At 49.6% G+C, this 16,686-nt stretch overlaps 5 protein-coding genes; 2 read left to right on the plus strand and 3 right to left on the minus strand.

Moving 5' to 3' along the window:
* Nucleotides 1–401: 401 nt before the first annotated feature.
* On the plus strand, nt 402–1,721 carry GSTUM_00003025001 (uncharacterized protein; the record flags this gene model as incomplete). XM_002836635.2 has 1 exon in its annotated part: nt 402–1,721. The coding sequence occupies one exon, from the start codon at nt 402–404 to the stop codon at nt 1,431–1,433; it is 1,032 nt and encodes a 343-aa protein (XP_002836681.1). The 3' UTR covers nt 1,434–1,721.
* A 2,015-nt stretch (nt 1,722–3,736) lies between these two features.
* Nucleotides 3,737–6,340, minus strand: GSTUM_00003026001 (uncharacterized protein). XM_002836636.2 has 5 exons: nt 5,432–6,340; nt 5,309–5,356; nt 5,178–5,244; nt 5,034–5,120; nt 3,737–4,981 (listed from the first exon to the last, which is right to left on the minus strand). The coding sequence occupies exons 1-5, from the start codon at nt 5,576–5,578 to the stop codon at nt 4,092–4,094; spliced, it is 1,239 nt and encodes a 412-aa protein (XP_002836682.1). The 5' UTR covers nt 5,579–6,340; the 3' UTR covers nt 3,737–4,091.
* Nucleotides 6,341–8,213: 1,873 nt separating this feature from the next.
* GSTUM_00003027001 (uncharacterized protein) lies at nt 8,214–9,736 on the minus strand (the record flags this gene model as incomplete). XM_002836637.2 has 2 exons in its annotated part: nt 8,214–9,348; nt 9,403–9,736. The coding sequence occupies 2 exons, from the start codon at nt 9,734–9,736 to the stop codon at nt 8,228–8,230; spliced, it is 1,455 nt and encodes a 484-aa protein (XP_002836683.1). The 3' UTR covers nt 8,214–8,227.
* Nucleotides 9,737–12,621: 2,885 nt separating this feature from the next.
* On the plus strand, nt 12,622–14,096 carry GSTUM_00003028001 (uncharacterized protein; the record flags this gene model as incomplete). XM_002836638.2 has 4 exons in its annotated part: nt 12,622–12,825; nt 12,908–13,002; nt 13,165–13,892; nt 13,960–14,096. 3 exons carry the CDS (start codon nt 12,622–12,624, stop codon nt 13,331–13,333), a joined length of 468 nt encoding a protein of 155 aa, XP_002836684.1. The 3' UTR covers nt 13,334–13,892; nt 13,960–14,096.
* A 7-nt stretch (nt 14,097–14,103) lies between these two features.
* Nucleotides 14,104–15,231, minus strand: GSTUM_00003029001 (uncharacterized protein). XM_052355725.1 has 3 exons: nt 15,080–15,231; nt 14,258–14,987; nt 14,104–14,155 (listed from the first exon to the last, which is right to left on the minus strand). The coding sequence occupies exon 2, from the start codon at nt 14,863–14,865 to the stop codon at nt 14,677–14,679; it is 189 nt and encodes a 62-aa protein (XP_052211698.1). The 5' UTR covers nt 14,866–14,987; nt 15,080–15,231; the 3' UTR covers nt 14,104–14,155; nt 14,258–14,676.
* Nucleotides 15,232–16,686: the final 1,455 nt, after the last annotated feature.

The following is a 16,686-nucleotide window of genomic DNA, read 5'->3' on the forward strand; positions in this document are numbered from 1 at the left end:
CACCGCCACCTCCTCCGTCATCCTATCGTCCCTGGGAAGATACAGCGTCCTCAACAACAACAGCAACTGCTCCGAAACTTTCATCGATGCAAACCACTTCCACAACCCAAACAAGCTACGCAAATGGCCGACCGTCGTTGCCACCGCTGCCGATGACGACTTCACCGATCACGGACCGGAGGCCGGCCCCTGGTGCCTCCTCGCAGGGGTACACGGGTCAGAATTCGAGAAAGAGACGGAGGTTGTCGGATGGGAATGAGGGGTTTACGTTGCCCTCGTTGACCCCGAGCCCGCGGGACGCGACGGCGACGGCGGCGAGCAGGAGGGGGGGCGATGAGGGTGGGGGTGGGGCTGAGAGTTTTCGAGAAGGTGTGGTCAAGGAGAGGGGTGGTGGGAGGGAAATGGAGGCGGTGAGGGATAGGGAAAGGGAGGAGCAAGGAAGTGCTTACTCAAGCCAAAACCAGAACCAATTCCACCTCCGGAATCCCACGGGCTCCCGGCCGGGAACACCTACGAGAGGACAGCATCAGCTACAACCTCAGGCTCCTCCAGCGCCATCACCGTCTAACACGCTATCAGTCCTGGTCTCTTCAATACACAATCTAGTCCTAGACCTGACCGCATCATCCCAATCCCCAACCTACACCATACCCGCACAAATAACCCCCCACCAGATCCCCACCATCGAGACTCTAACAACGTGCCTAGAAACTGTCTTCTCTCTTCTCCTACGGTTGAAATCACCCACCTCCCAGTCCCCACCGCTGCCTCCTCCACCACCCCAAGCTCAACACCCCCAGACAACAACCCTCCCGCAATCCCACCACCCCAACCAAAACCCACCCCAGACTCTCTCGACCGTCCAGCAAGCACACAGCACCCTCCTAAAAGCCCATAAATCACTGCAAGCAGCGCATGCCCGCTCTCAAACTCGTGCCACGACCCTCGAGAAAAAACTCCTCGTGTGCACGGACGAGAACGATAATTTGACGAACGAACGCGAACGACTGCAGGGCGCGGTGGAAAGCCTTGAAGAGTCGCTAACAGATGTGCGTGAGGAGCGGGACGAGATTCGCCTGGAATTAAGAAAGTCGGGCGTGCAGTGGGGGAGGATATTGGTGAACGCGGGGCGGTTGGCGGAGGGCGCTTCCAGAATTGAGAAAGGGTTGAGGGGGGAAGTGGAGAGCTTGAGGGAGGAGGTGGGGTTGCTGAGGGGTAGAGGTGCTGACGGGGATTCGCTTATGGGAGGGATGGAGAGAGAGGGATTTTTCCATGTGGGTGGGAGAGGAGGGGGTGATATGGAGGTAAGGGAATTGAAACTTAGAGTCAGAGAATTAGAAAGGAATATCGAGGAAGCAAGACGAGATGGCAGAGGTGTGCTCGAGATGGCGGAAAAGTTGGCAAAGCTAGGAAGGGGGATTATAGATCGATGACATTCATCCATTTATTCCCTTCACATTTTCTCCCTTTTCTCCCTTTTATATATCTTTTATTCCCTTCCTTCCTTTCTACATTCCTCTTCATCACATCCGGAATTTCTCGTATGCATGGGTTAGGGCTTGGTTCCGGTTCTTGGTCTCGGATGGTTTCGGGAGTTTTTCCTACGTTTTTACCTTCCGTCATTTCCCTTTTTCTTTACGCATAGTCTATTTAATTCAGTACACTAGTAGAAGCATTGTCATTTACATTGGGAAGAAAAGAATATAGTTAGGTTTCTAGAGTTTCGAATATCTTGACGAGCCTGTCCGCTCCGGGCGCTTTATAGTGCAGTTGGCTGCTGATATACATATGAGCGCTATCATAGGTGACGTACAGAACAGTATGAGTACATGTCGCGGCTAGCAGAGTTGTGTTTGCGGGTGAGTAGACGACTGGTATGGAGCAGTCATTAGCACTCACTCGCCCTAGAAAACCCTTTCTGATTAGGAATTGCGTAGGAGGAAGGAAGGAAGTACTGGATGGTATCATATGGTGTCGATTCGCCGAATATATATATCACAGTTAATAACGCAGTAGAAGTTCACCCAGCCACGTAAGAAGGCCCATGAAATGTCCGGCACTTGCCCGCTTGCTTAAACCGCGGCATACTATGGGGCGGAATACACTGGACTTTGCTTGACCCAGCCGCAAAGAAGGGAAAGAGAGAAAAAGGTTGATAGGGAGAGGCTTGCTACACGTGGGTCAATATTAGAAAATCTCACACCCGCCAAAGCCGAGCCCGGCAAGTATTGGGTACCGCTTCTGGGAGCATGCCGCGGCGTTTTGGCGAGGGCGGGTATCATACCACGTAGCGGTGGCACGTAGGGATGACAATATAGATGGTCGAGGGACAGCGTTGTCATGTATGTAGGTTGGAAATCGAGTGCTTTTTGGTGAAGGTGAGAAGTATTTGCCCCGCTAAAGCAAGTAAGTGTAAGTTGCTACGGCAAGTTAGTACAGATTATAACAAACCCCCCCCCCTTCACCACCACCCTTCCCCGCACCCTTTAAGATAAGAATGCGCTACGCATGCTTGATACCCACTGTCTCGATATGTTGTAAAGCCTATACCGACTTTACGATGCTATTCATGAAAAGGATCTAGTATACAAGATGAAAGTGTGTATAGCGGCCATACACAAAACCACTGACAAACCCAAATTCAGTCGACCGGCCCAACCAGCCAGCCAGCCAGCCAGCCAGCCAATTAGTCCCAAGATGCGTAACAGCCGACACCCCCAGCTAAAAACGTAGGATCTACAAACATACATTCAACTATTCCCCCATGTAGACGAACGAAAACCGACTGATATAATCCTCATCGACTATCATACCCCCAGGCCATAGCCGACCATTCCTACGGGAACACCAAGACACAGCCCCCAACCACTTTCACCGAGTTTCCGCCATTGATGATCTCCAGATGGCCCACACGATCATGTGCCATCGGGCATTTCCGAGCTTGGGTTGTGTCGATGGTTCTGGCGGGAATAACCGCGTATTTGCGCTCTGGAGGGACCGCGGTTCCTTCTATGGTAGTATGAGGAGGTGGTGGTGGAGGAGAAGATTTGTTTGTACTAACTCTGTTATTAAAATCTGGTCAAGGGGCTTTATCACGATCTCCCACCCGGAAGCGGTATGATTTCATAATTCCTATGACACTCGGGCTAAGTTTCTTGTTGATACCCGTGTTCTTCGTGAGGTGATGCTGGGATATATATCATTGTCCGATACAAAGGCATTGACAGCCCGGCTACCAGTAAAGGGGAAATATACCTTGGCCCGTTCCACCCGCCCCCGCCCTCCTCACCGGTCCGACCAAGTATCATAATATTATTACAGGTATCATATCTTGAGCAAACAGCCACCACCGAATGACAACCCATGACGGTAGTGCCCAAGAACCAGAACATATCCATCACCGCCCCGCCCTATTTACCACATATCCTCTCTGCCGCCGCGACGGAACGTTGGTAACGTGGCTGGGACTTACCACCTTAGACTAGTGGGTTATTATGCCATCGTCAAATTTGGTGTTAGCGCAGACCGACTGTTCAAATGGGGTTTGGTCTTGGGAGTATGAGGTGTACTGTTCGAGGATAGTGCTATCATACTATGGGCAGGGCAGTGAATTTTATCCACACGCAGGGTGCTGAAGGTATCATTGGATGTTCAAGGAGGTGAAGAGAAACGGCCCTTATGGAGGATGTGATAGGAGTGGTGTGACGGGAACGGACGGATGGATATAGAGAGAAAATGAATAAAGTGGACGGAGTGAATAACTGCACATGCTATATCTACTTTGTTTTACCCCCTCCCTCCCCGGCCCTGCTGGCTACCTGCCTACCTACATACCAATCGGTACCCAAACGATAGTGAGATATAAAAGGAGAAAGTAGCTACCACAACTGCACAAAGAAATTTGAGAAATCCCTATGGGAGATTAAAAGAAAAGAGGAAAGGAGCCAAGAAACGACCGACGAAAACCCCGCCGAGTGACAACGACAAAAAGAAATAACATCTCGAAACAAAAGAGTATACTAAAAAATAAAAAAAACAAAAGTTTGTTTATGATACATTCTCACCTCTGGGATCAATAGGCTCCCCCGCCATCACCTGCTACCCGAATTCCTCCACCCCCAACTCTTCCTTTTACCCACCGGCGAGCGTCCGCCCCCATCCCCTTCAACCTCGTATACTGGGTTCCCCTCCCCTTGCAACTCACCCATACCCCACCCCTCCACAGGACTAGCGCCCAATTCGGCCGGCATATGGTCTGTTAAGGGCACAGGCTGATATCCATGCCCTCCCACCCCAGGAATTCCGAAATCGAATCTCTGGTCACCGGCCGGTGGGGAGTGCTGCAGGGGCGGTGAATGTGCTGGTGGGACGGCCGTCGGTCCCTTTGCGGGATGGTGCGGGTGGTACTCGCTCATTTTGGGTCCCCCTGTTATCTTTGTCGCAGCTGCAACAGCGGTAGGCGGCTGTGTGCCCCTATACCGCGAAGAGTGACTACCGTGTTGTCCGGATAACGTCGCTGTAGGATCAAAAACATTTGTTGTCGGCACCCCGCCCGAGGCGTCTGTGTTACTCCTCTTCTTGATGTGGTTCCTCGTAAACATCCAGGCTAATGCAAGCGCAATAATAGCCACCACTGACCCACCGACAATCCCTCCAATGGCGATTTTGGATAATGGCGCGTCATCGCCCTTGCTTTTAGACTCTGTGGGGGTAGGCGATGGCGCGGAGGTGGTTGCGGTAGCAGAGAGTTTAAGATTGTTAGCATCGACATCCGGGACCTTGGTCACGGCGGATCCGCCTGCTGGGGTGCAGGATGAGAAACCGCATTCTTGGCCCACGACGCAGCAGCCAAAGCCCATCGATGAGGCACAGAGAGTCTGGCTAGAAATTGTGCACGTTCGACTAGGTGGCGGGGTGGTTGTTCCAGCAGGAGGGACGCAGCCGGTTAGGGCACAGGTGTAGCCGGTTTTGCAGCATCCGCCTGTGGCGGGGCGTTAGATGCTGTAAGTTAAGACGTGGAGAGTGATACATACCACCGAATTCGGCTCCACAGAGGGTATACCCTGCGTTGCAGTATAGTGCACTTGAGGTGGGAGATGGAGATACGGATGATGATGTAACTATATATATACATCTCAGTGCCACAATTGATCACATTTTCAAAAGAAACCTCTTACGTGTAATAGATGAAGTCCTTGAAGCGGTTCCTAGTGATGTAGACACACGCGTTATAGTTACAGGTGCCTATACGATTTCCGTGATCAGCATGCTTTCTCTGGAGGATGGTGACTTGAAGCGTCGAACGTACCGATTTAGTCGTACCGGGCGACAGAACTGTATCAACCAGTGTAGTAACCTATAATCTCACAACCATTATTAGTTCATCTGCATTTGACAACATTTAATTCTCCGTGGGGTAGCAAAATCGTACCTCTGTTATCTGATCAGCGGGAGTAGTCTCCATCTGTCGTTTCTCCAGAATGATGGCCCTTTCAGAGATCTGCCCCCCGTCCACCACAATGCACGCCACCCCGAGGATGGCGAACAAAAAGAACAACTCTCTCTGCTGAAGATTCATCCTAGGTGTGGAATGTTTTTATCTTCCTCTTCCCCCTTCCCCCTCCTGCTCTCTGGTGTATTGATTGATTGTTTTCCCGGAGGTTCTTATTTCTAGGGGGTATCACTGTCCTCCTTCGTGTTGTTATACCGGATGCTTGATTTCTTGCCTTCCGGGAAAGCGAATGGAGGTGGCGGAGAATTAATCACAGATCTCAACTCGAACGGAAAAGTGCGTCTACGTGTTGATACGTGGGCGTCCGAGTATGCTATGCTGTGCTGTGCTGTGTGCTGCCTCTGCTTTCGCTATCTGTCGGGTCACCCCAGTGGGAAGAGGGGAAGGACAGGAACAAAGTGTTAAATGGGCTCAGTGACTCGACAGATGGATTCTATGAAGAAATTCTGATGGCATCCGTCAGTCGTGAATCGTACCCAGGAAGAGGTAAGGCCAAAAGCGGTGCTCTGTTTGAAGTTGTCGTCCCTTGAAGGAGCGCTCTGCAAGACCCAGCGAGCGAAAAACAAACTAAGTGGCGGTTGGTGGTGGTGATGGATCTTTTGCTCTTCTGAGTCTTTACCTTTTCCGTTCTATGGATCACCACACATTTGCAGGGCTGAAGAGACGGACAGACAACCCATATCGGATAAAAAAGACGAGAATCGATCTGAACAGCCTCTTCTCCCTCGAGGTCCCCTTCTTTCCCAACCACGGCCCTTCTCCTTCCCCAAAGGATCAAGAAAAAGGAAGAAAAAGGAAAGAAAAGCGCCATTGTCAGCCCTGACTGGCTCACAATGGATGACTGATTGGCCATCCCAACACAACCAGCGACATCCACACCTGAAACCTGGCCAGTCAGCGTGACTCTCCAAAGCGGCATGGCTGGAGCACACCAATTACTGGAGTATTTCTGCGTCGCTTTGTCGAACGGAGTTTCCTTCAACTATTTCGAACAAGCACAGCCTGGCTTCACCCAAACCACACTCAAACAGAGCCAAACCCTTCTGAGCGTTTTCAATACCAAAATCTGTATTCTCGGCGCTTCGAACCCGGAAGAGTCAAAATATGCAAAAATATGCATGAAGGCTATCTGTGGCATAGATTAACCTGGCCATTGTTCTTTGGCGAAAGCAACAAGCGTACCGGTACCAGTATGATACGAGTACTTGCTGCTCATCGCTAAACTTTCGATAAAGGTTTTAACGGAATTTCCTGTTTTGTCTCACACCCCCACCCACCACCACCATCCCGAAGTCCCTCGGGCCGTGTGCACAATTCTCCACAGCATCGCTATCAGCCGAACACCCAAACCTTGCACGTCCGACCGGAAGGAATACTAGATCTTGGATGAAAATCATGGAAGCTGAAAAGAACGTCTGCTGATCTATATCTACCCGTCATCCAATTCTTTATGAGTCGATTCGTACATAATAATCTACCGGTACCGATACACACCGTATGTCCAATGATCCAAGAGATTTTTGCGGGTGGGGGGGGAGCGACATGCCAAGATGCACTGCCCCACCGATATCACCGGCAAACGGCATTTTTTTGGGCTCAACGACACTGGAAATACTCGTATTTATTCAAGTTTTGCCCGCGCACCCACGAGATGTTGGAGAACGACTCGGGGCCTCTGACAGGAAGGAGCAGAATAAGTGACTGAGCGTGACTGAGCGTGACTGAGCGTGAAACCGATGAATGAATGTTCGCGTTGCAAATGGGAATCGCGCGCGAGAGAGCGTGATACTTGTAACATCACCCATTGAGAACCTGCTCTCAAGTCATGCCGCTGTGCCAAGTGCAGTAAAGCAAGGCGAACGACGAATGTTTTTTTCCGAATGCTGACCGACCACATCCCTCCCTAGAAGCAGGAAAACTAGGGACTCAATTAAGAGAGTATTCTCGGTGGGAATGATGTCTTGATTTGGCATTATTTGCTGCGAGCGGTCAATAAGGAGGCAAAGGGCGAAATTCATTTGGGGGTCAGGAGCACTGCCAAAATGCGGGAGACATGAAGAGACTTCTTCGCGATATGGTTTGTTGATCTTTGAACACCTTAATTTAGAAGGGGCCGCGCAATCTTGCCAAGATATCGTGGGCCAGTTGCAGTGTTGGCTGCTCACCCAGGAATCGGAACTCCGGGGATTGGAGGCATTCTAGGGATTCGATGATTGACCTTGAAAATATATCTAGACCGCCAAAGGCTTAGACGCTTAACTTAGAGATCTAAAGTTGGAATTCATGGTGGTAGTCTAATCCCCTTTGAGCCGAACGTCGCTCACTCAACCAGTACGAGTAATTCTATTGTACAGTAGTTTTATACAGGCAAAGTATCTTTTTCCAGTGCACTTGCGGATGATGGAAACTTAAGGGTTTAGAGCTTATCAAAATTTCCACCCCTCCAGCATCTCGATAACATATGGTACCGCATGATGAATTCCCCTTTCAAGTTACCAATTTCACTCTGGGCAGACGACTTCATTCACCTTCGAATGTCCCTTTGCCCCCCCCCCCCTGCTCATGTCGGAGCAGGGTTGCCTTCAAAATCGTAGTGTTCAGAGAAGATCCTGATCCATTGGAAGCCTAACCCCCCCCCGCCCAAAGTGAAAATAACGAAATGAGCATTGGTATCATAACTAAATTAATGTACTTGTATCATAACCAACACAAACCTTACAATCCCTTCTCAACAAACATCCTAACCCTCTCCCTAACGTCCCCCACCTCCATCCCCCTCTTGAGCACCTTCCTCTGGTCGCCCTCAATCCATAGTACATCCCCGCTAGCCCCCTCAATCTCCAACCTAACACCATCCAAAAACATCATTCTCCACCCCTTCCCATCCTCATTCCTGCGACACCATCCGACACCCTTAACAAAATCTGTTCGCTCGTCGATGCGGAATTCGCCCATCTCCAACTTTTCGTTATTGCTCTTCTCCCCACGACCAAGGTCGTCAGAATCCTGGAGTATTTTTTGGCAAGCTTCGTACATTCGTACCACCCTTCTTGGTCCTTTGACCCTGCTACCTACCACCCCACCGGCGATTTTTCCCGTAGGGTCAATAACCTCGAATTTTCCGTCACCAAACATTCTCCCCGTCCAGACCCCTCCGCTGCGGACTTCGACCTTAGCAACTACCGTGCGTTTTTTCAGTGCATCGACAAAGTGCCTCGCATAGCGTACAGCATGAAGGTGCTTCAGTGGTAAGTCTTCAATCTCAAAAGTTTGCTGATTAGACGTCATTGTATTCCGGACTGTAATGGGTAGAGAGCTGGATGGTATTGTATAAGAGTACTGCCCACCACCACGAAGCTCTTGTAAATTGCGGAGCTGGAGGTGGATGTGTGTTGGTGGATGAACGGAGATTATTGCGGATTTGGAGTGGTGGGTTAATTGAGGGAGATGGTGTAGTGTAAAGGTGTACTTCTGGGCGAATGCTGAAGAGGGCGGCCTCGATGCGCGGGGGTGAGCTGATACACCACTTGGGCGGGAGGCCTGCTTAGGCGGTGGGCCGGGAGGAGGTGGGGGAGGTGGGGGTGCAGGTCTTGTAGCTTCAAATTGTGCGCGCAATAACCGCATTTGCTGTAGCGGTGACGGCCCAGATTCGACCTTAAGCTTTGGCATCACTGGCTCCGAGACAATAGCCAGAGCGGGCGCACTCGTTGGCTGCAGGTGCCGTCGATTAAGCAGCGATAGTGGCGGCGTAGGTAGAGGTACCGCGTCCGGCTTCGGGCGTGAATGCGCCAGTAGTAATTCAGAAATAGAAGGTTTTGGGGGGGCTCGATGAGGGACTGTGCTCAAGTAATAAGCATTCCCATCCTGAAAACTGCTGCCATTAGACATACCCGTATCCGTCGTCTCCCCTTCTTCATCCTCCTCTTCTGGCCCATCTTGAATCCCACCCCCGACCCACTTCTCATTTTCAAGTCCGACATGGAACCTAGCCAAACTCGTCGGCGACCCCCTCCCCCACCCTTTGTCCCGATCAACTTCAAAATCCGGCTTCCCCTTCTCCCCTTTCTTACCCACCCCGTCATTTTCAATCTCCGTTAAAACACCAGGCCGCCGGCGTGCAGGCCGCACCCGATCTATATCCATAATGTGCTGCAAGCTCTGACGTTTCCTCGGAGTGGTACTCGGTGGGTCGAGTATTTTGGAGGGCGAATTTGTGGTTGACATTCTGTTGATTTGCTGCACGTTTGTTTACCGAGTAGGAGATTTTCGTTTGGTTGGTTGCTGTGTGGGGCAAGTGCACGTGATCTACCACGAACGTGGTGGGTTCGTGTTTAGCGTGATAGGATATTCGCAGGGATGATAGACCCCAACCAAGCGCGTAACCGGGACAACGAGCGTGATACCAACGGAAAAACTGCCAAATATTTTACGGTATTCAAATCCTAAGGTCCCTGGAGGTCACTTTGTCTTGTTTTTAGAGTTTGTGGTTGAGGTGTGTCGGTATTTGGTCTCGCCCCGAGTACTTGTAATTGAGTAATTCGTATGATATTGGGATTTTTTTTGTCTGCCCTCGGCGCGGTAGGTTGAGGTTTGGAAGCCGAAGGTTCTGGCGACATTCTACCGCAGGGTGAATTCACTGTTATCTTTTGGTTTAGACATAGGACTGGGACAGAGCGGATCACGTAGGACTCGTATACAAGAGATCTTGAGAATTCTATCTTCTATTATACCTCTAACTTACTTTCCCGACAGCTTGACCAAGGATGAATCATAAGCTAGTAACTATTCGCTTTTGAGACTATAGTCAAATAATACCATATGCAAGTACGGGGTTTTGTTAGGCACAGGCATTCCCAGTGTATTTCACTACCGAGTGATACTGACGGCCCCAAACAAAACTTCGGGAATGACCGGCCGTCCAGAAAACCCCAATCATGCATTGGATATCACTCAATGTGACAAGTCTAGCATCCCGAAAACCTAGAGGAGATATCGACAAGCAAGAGAGGAATTGATAGAAGAATTGCTTGATTGACTGTATTTTACCACTCCAAGTGCGTTGCTATCCGAGTAATTTAGCCCCTATACGAGTATGGGGTGTCCGTATTCGGACCCTCACTGACCTCTCTACACTAGTCCACTAGCTCATCAGCCACATATTCCGAACTCTCTGATACTAGCCCAATTGTAGTATCATGCTTGTATCCTCATATTCCAACATAGCAGTCCTTTGTTTTCATTACCAATGAGGGTCGAGAGAATTAGTCGATTGACTTGAAACTCTACCGCACATGTACTCGTATTCCAAAGCATGTAGGAGTGTCATGAGAAGGGCTTAGTCTCTCACCAATTTATTTGGTTCCTCCCCAGAGAGTAAACATTTTCTCTTATCAGCGTTACTCTCTCTTTTTAGGACAGTGCTAACGCGAATCCAACTCCTAAATTAGGATCACGGAAAGCTTAAGTATCAAATTGAGGCATCTATCTAGTCTTGATTGATGGTCAACAATGCTTGGGCAGCACCCTTCTTTCAGTGTTGCCTACTCCTCTGTGAAGACTTCCCGCTCGTTCACCGCCGTAGCATGATAAGCATTAATTTTCCGCTTCGGTCTTGCTAAAGCCTACACAGGCACTAGGCGGATAGGGAAACGCTAGGGTGACATTTAAACCCCGGCGAGGTTGGATGGATCCAGTATAAATTATCACGTAGATTCCCGGCGAGTTTCCACGGGCTCGATGAATTTGGTGGTTTCTAGGCAGCCGCAATTCTTCCAAGTATAACATTGAGGACTCCCATCGCGTTCTGGTTTTCATGTATTTGGCCGTAGGCTAAACCTGGCACCAGCAGTTAGATTTAGAATTACTGGAAAGACTGGGTGATAGTAGGTTTATAGAGGAATACATATACACCATCCCAGGTCACATATTTGGCCCGGACAAGAACTCTTTCGTTTGCACCAAGCAGAACGATATCATCAAGTCCTAAAGCTTCATACTGCAGAGGAGAGTCTTGGCGACCCCCGTTGCAGAATACGTGGGTAGCGGCAGAGACGAATACGGACCGCTATCCAACTATCCAGTACACAGTAGGATGATTGGCAGTCGTTCCGAAGCGATAGAGTTTTGTTGGCTATCGGTGCCGGTATTGTATGCTATGGGAAGTTTTTAATCGAGTATCATACTTCAGGTAGGTGTTCAAATGTCGAGGAGGTTGTCATGCTCGGATGCTATTTTTTGTCGCCCTAATAGAATCTGCCTTAGCGACTCCAATCTTATCAATCTGGAAAAGATAAAGCAAGTTGGTAAAGGGACATGAATGCTAGATGCTCAGTGCAGAGTGATATTTTGTGAGTCTCGAGACTTGACCGGGCAGAGGATTCGTGGCGTTCCACCAGAGGTTCTAACGGAATGGCCTGATCGAGGCTACCAAACCGGTATGTGTGAATACCGGTATTGCTCTTCTATTACCAGAAAACACCCTTAGAATCCACTATCTCCGAGAGCTCTGTAATCTCCGAAACCTGAGTCAGAATTCCCGGAGAGGGATTGGTGTTTTGCTGACCTGGTACTTGAGTACGAGTAAATTACGGTTTTTAAATTTGATTGTCGCGTATTGGGGATATTGCATAGTTTGATTTCAAGGCCTGCTTCCACTTTTATGCCATGGAATTTTTGGGATCAATTGAGAACATGTTGAGTATGCCACAGATGCCGTAGTATTTTCAGAAAAAAAATACTATAGTATCATGTTTTTTTTGATCTAGTGTTTTTTTGATCTGGCTTTTTTTTTGTCACAATTTCATAGAGGTTTAGGATAAAAAAGTGGAAATACATTTTCTTCTTCCAAGCACTAGGATAATACTTGAATTCTTGATTAACCTCTTTCCTTCCTTACTTTTAACCAATAACCCAGTTATAGAAAATATGTATGTTCAACTTCAATTTTTCGTTGTTAAACGGTACGGCATTGTACTGTACAGCATTGTGACTAGACATGTAGACAGAAAAACATGAAACCTTTTATTTTCACAAATATGATACCCCCGGTATTTTTATAAATAGCTTTTAAGCCATTTTCAGGGAATACCGTGGTGTTTTCAACGTGGCACATGCCGATTAAGGCCTTGATTATTCTTTTAAATTTCCATCTGTCGGGTATCCCTTCTCCCACACAACAATTATATGATTCCTGTTCTACTCGCACGCTCGGAAGCAGTCTACTTGTCATAAACCTAAAACCACGGTTTCAACGCCAAGCTTTATCAACCACTCGGCTGGATCTACCTCTCCCCGCGATTATCGTCATCTATCAAGTTATCAATCAGATCAACCACCGGTGCGATAAATCGATAAATAGCCACCCCCCCACCGCCAGTCTTCGCCAACTCCTTGCAGCTGCGCCCTCGCACACACCGCACACATCGCTCACATCGCACCAACTCTTTCCACCTTCTAAGTGAGGATAAGGCAAGACACGGACCTACAGCACCGTAAGTACATCGCTCTATATTATCTTGTTATTCCCCAGCCGAGTTGGTCTGAACCAGGGCTATCGGTAAACCCGCAGCTTCTCTTTCTCTTTCATCTTTCTTTCTTTGATTATTTACCCTAACGTTTGTGTTTGTGTGTAACATGCTAAAACAGTCCCTTAGGCGGACAGCCAAAGCGAGGACGTCCCGCCACCACCGCCATCCTTTCTACGCCCCGCGCTCCCAATCATACCACCTTACATCTATCCTATCCGACCACCCCGCCTACCCATCAACCTACATACCTAGGCACAAAACACGAGCAAACTACACACATCTGAACAACAATTAAATCAAGAACACCACCATGCCCTTCCTCAATCTCCCGAATGAGACAATTCTCCAAATTGCGCGCGAGCAAAACCCTCAGGACCTGAACTCCCTCCTGCGCACGAACCAACGCCTAGCGAGCCTCCTCAAGACCGCGCTGATCGACTGTGTGTGTGAACTCCGCTTGCAACAGAAATGCAAGCTGGCTCTCTACGCCGCCGCCACTCGCGGTGACACAGTCATTGTGCGGCGCCTACTGGACCGTGGGATTCTCGATTTCGTGGGCGACGGGGCCTTGTTGAACGACGCGGTCATGTCCTTGGATGAAGCCGGTCTACGCGTTCTTCTCGACTGCGGCATCGATCCCGAGACTCGCGACGAAGAGCAGCAGACCCCGTTCTCTGTCGCGTGTAGGCATAATCGCCTTGATGCTGTCAGGCTGTTGGTTGATGACGCGAGGGTGGATGTCAACTCCGTTGACCGTACCGGGCGAACCGCATTGTCCCATGCCGCGGGCTCTGGACATGCGCAGGTCGTGCGCATCTTGTTGCATGATGAGAGGGTGGATCCTAACTTGAGTTGTGAGTACTCCCTCCTTGCTTTCCTCTCCTCCCAGATTTAGAAGCTAACAAGTGTGGTGACCTACAGAGATCAACTAGTGAACGCACTACACCAATTAAACACATGCGTATAGATTTCTGGGCCCCAAATGTTTGTTAGTGGCTCCTGGTTGAAACCCCCCTAGTTTCGTTTGGTTCGGTGATAATCCAAAGGGGAAGAAGAAAATATATGTTTTCTTTTTTTTCTTTCTTTTTTTCCTCTCCGGTAAATGTAAAATATATCACTGTCAACAAAACAAGACGAAAGCGTCATTGAGGGGTTTAGTTAGCTGAAATGCAATTCTTCTATCCGTTACCGCACGTGCAATGCTCGAATGAAAACTCACAATTATCGGGGAGGAGGAAATGTAAGCTGTCGTAAACGGAAAAAGAAATGTATTCTCATGAAAAATCTTGAGAAATCCCCTTGTCGCCAATCCCCGGGACAGAGATAACGCCATTCCAACACCTTCGCGGGAAGGCGCGAAGAAGCGGGTAAATCCAAGATGGTAAGCCGAGAACAACAGCAAATATGATACCAATGATGCAGAGTGATAAAACCGATCAAGTGTCGACTGCCGAGGACTTGAATAACGACTCATCTAACACCTACCGCAACAACAAATGCCAGTTACGATACCCCGATACCTAACCATCAAAAAAGTAACGCCCATAGTAAAAGCAGAAGTGCCAAGTATCCCCCTCACCCCAAAACACGGACGAATGGGTACTGTATCGACACCGCAAAAAAGCGCAAACCAACGAGTTACTGTGCCAGTATCATACCCCGTACATACTCCATCCCCGGGACTCGAACAATCTCCGCGGCCCGAGGGAGCACGGAGCGAACTCCACCGTATCCCTTTCCGCAAGCCGGAATGCAAATTTGGCCCTGATGGGAATGCATTTGAATTCGAGAAAAGAAACTCAATGTATGGCCCGAGTGATACCCCATGACCACCTCACCCCCCCCTCCCTCTCCGCGACCGGCACAACGCTTTCTGGCAAAGGTGCTCTGGAAGCCCCCACTCGTCTATCGACAAACCTTGTTCCGGTAAGGTGTGGTATTGGTGCTCACTGGGGGGTGTAAAAATAATGAGTAAAGAGTCCCATGCTGCAAGCATACAACCCGTTCCCGCCGGGATGGGTAGTGGGGACATATGTCTCACATGTTGATCCATCCTCCTGTCCACTTCCATACCCACAACACAATTTGCCATTTAACGGTCCCTTCCCCTTTCCCACCCCCCCTATTCCCTGCCGCACATCTTCATGCCGACAACTTATTGTCGCCCCACCCCCGCAAGAAAAGGAACGAAACAAGCCTGCATATTACGACTCAATTAAGTCCGTGCCCCCTCCAAATTCCCAAATTCCCAAATTCCCACACCTTGTGAAAATCCCGCATTCTGATTAGCAAATGGCCCGACATATCGTCCAACCTCCAGCGGTGCACACAACCTTTACTCGAGCGCCGTAGTCCTCCCCCTCCCCTCCATCGGCACATGCCATGCAACCTGTTACGCCTCGGGTAATGCGACACAGAAGGTAGGCTGATCACGCACACTCACTCGTGCCACGTGCCCATTGAGTTGCGGGAAAGCCGGGATGGGGTACTGGAGTATAGCGAGCTGCTAGCTGCAGCTGAGGCGGCGCAGTGGCTTTTGCGGCATGTTGAATGCGGAATTGGTGGGTGGGCTCGCCCGGTTAGTTAGTAGGAAGGGCTATCGTGCGATATCGGTATTGTATTTCTAGCCAACTATAATTTCTCAACCCCTTGGTCCGCGCGAGGCAAATGTTTCGCGCCTGGAGTAGGCGCTTTAATTGCGCAAAGCATCCATAGAGCAGTGGAAGGTTATTTTTCTTCTTCTCCCGCTTGGGGTGGTGCAGGACATGTTCTCTGCTTCTTGTTTTGTGAATATGTTGTACCAGTACTCACCTCCTCATGACCACCTCCCTAAAGAAAACCAGGTGTAATTAGTATAACGAGACCTCCAGATTTTTCACGCTAGTGTTACCTTCGAGCTGATACCTGCATAGATTCATTCCAAATACCTCCAAGCCAATCTCGCCTCCCGCCCTACTCGAGTACGTGTATCGCCTTGCCCGGAGTCGATACCAGCACGGCCCAGGTTGAGAGGTCATGCATAGAGTCATATAATGGACTTATGTGTATGGGAGAGCCAGATGAAGTTGACCGGTCCAAGGTAGTCTTGCATCACAACTACGATCGGCACCCTTCATTTACCCCAATTCCCCTCCTCCGGTCCCCAAATCTTTAGTTGTGCTTACCCTGCGCTCCCCTATGATCTACGACCTATTCCCGAACATTTGAGCTGACCCACCGATCCAAGGATCATCCCAAGTCGCAATACCATGGAACCAACCCTTCAGACATCGTATGATGAGAACAGCCAATCAAATCCCGACCTTCCGGAACAATCACAATCCAGCGAACTTCCACAACCACCAGTACTGGTCCCGCGGCCGGGGGGCGGAGACTGGAACCGCCCCCGCATTGTTCTAGCAAGGATAGGACTGGAAGGCTTCGTTCAGCAGAAAAGAGTTCAAGAACGTACTTATCTCCCCCCTCCCATACCCTCCCGTCTCCTTTTATCTAACAAGCGCAGGCGCAGCAGATGTCTATATGACAATGGGCCTTGCCGCCTTCGACAAAGGATGGGCGGGTTTGCCTGACTCTTTGAAGCGTCAAGCTTGCGAGATGCTCGAGCCAGAACTACCCCGCGAATCCAGTGAGCGTTGCGAAGGTGGTTGG

This window comes from Tuber melanosporum (genome assembly GCF_000151645.1).
Source record: "Tuber melanosporum whole genome shotgun sequence assembly, scaffold_155, strain Mel28".
NCBI lineage: Eukaryota > Fungi > Ascomycota > Pezizomycetes > Pezizales > Tuberaceae > Tuber > Tuber melanosporum.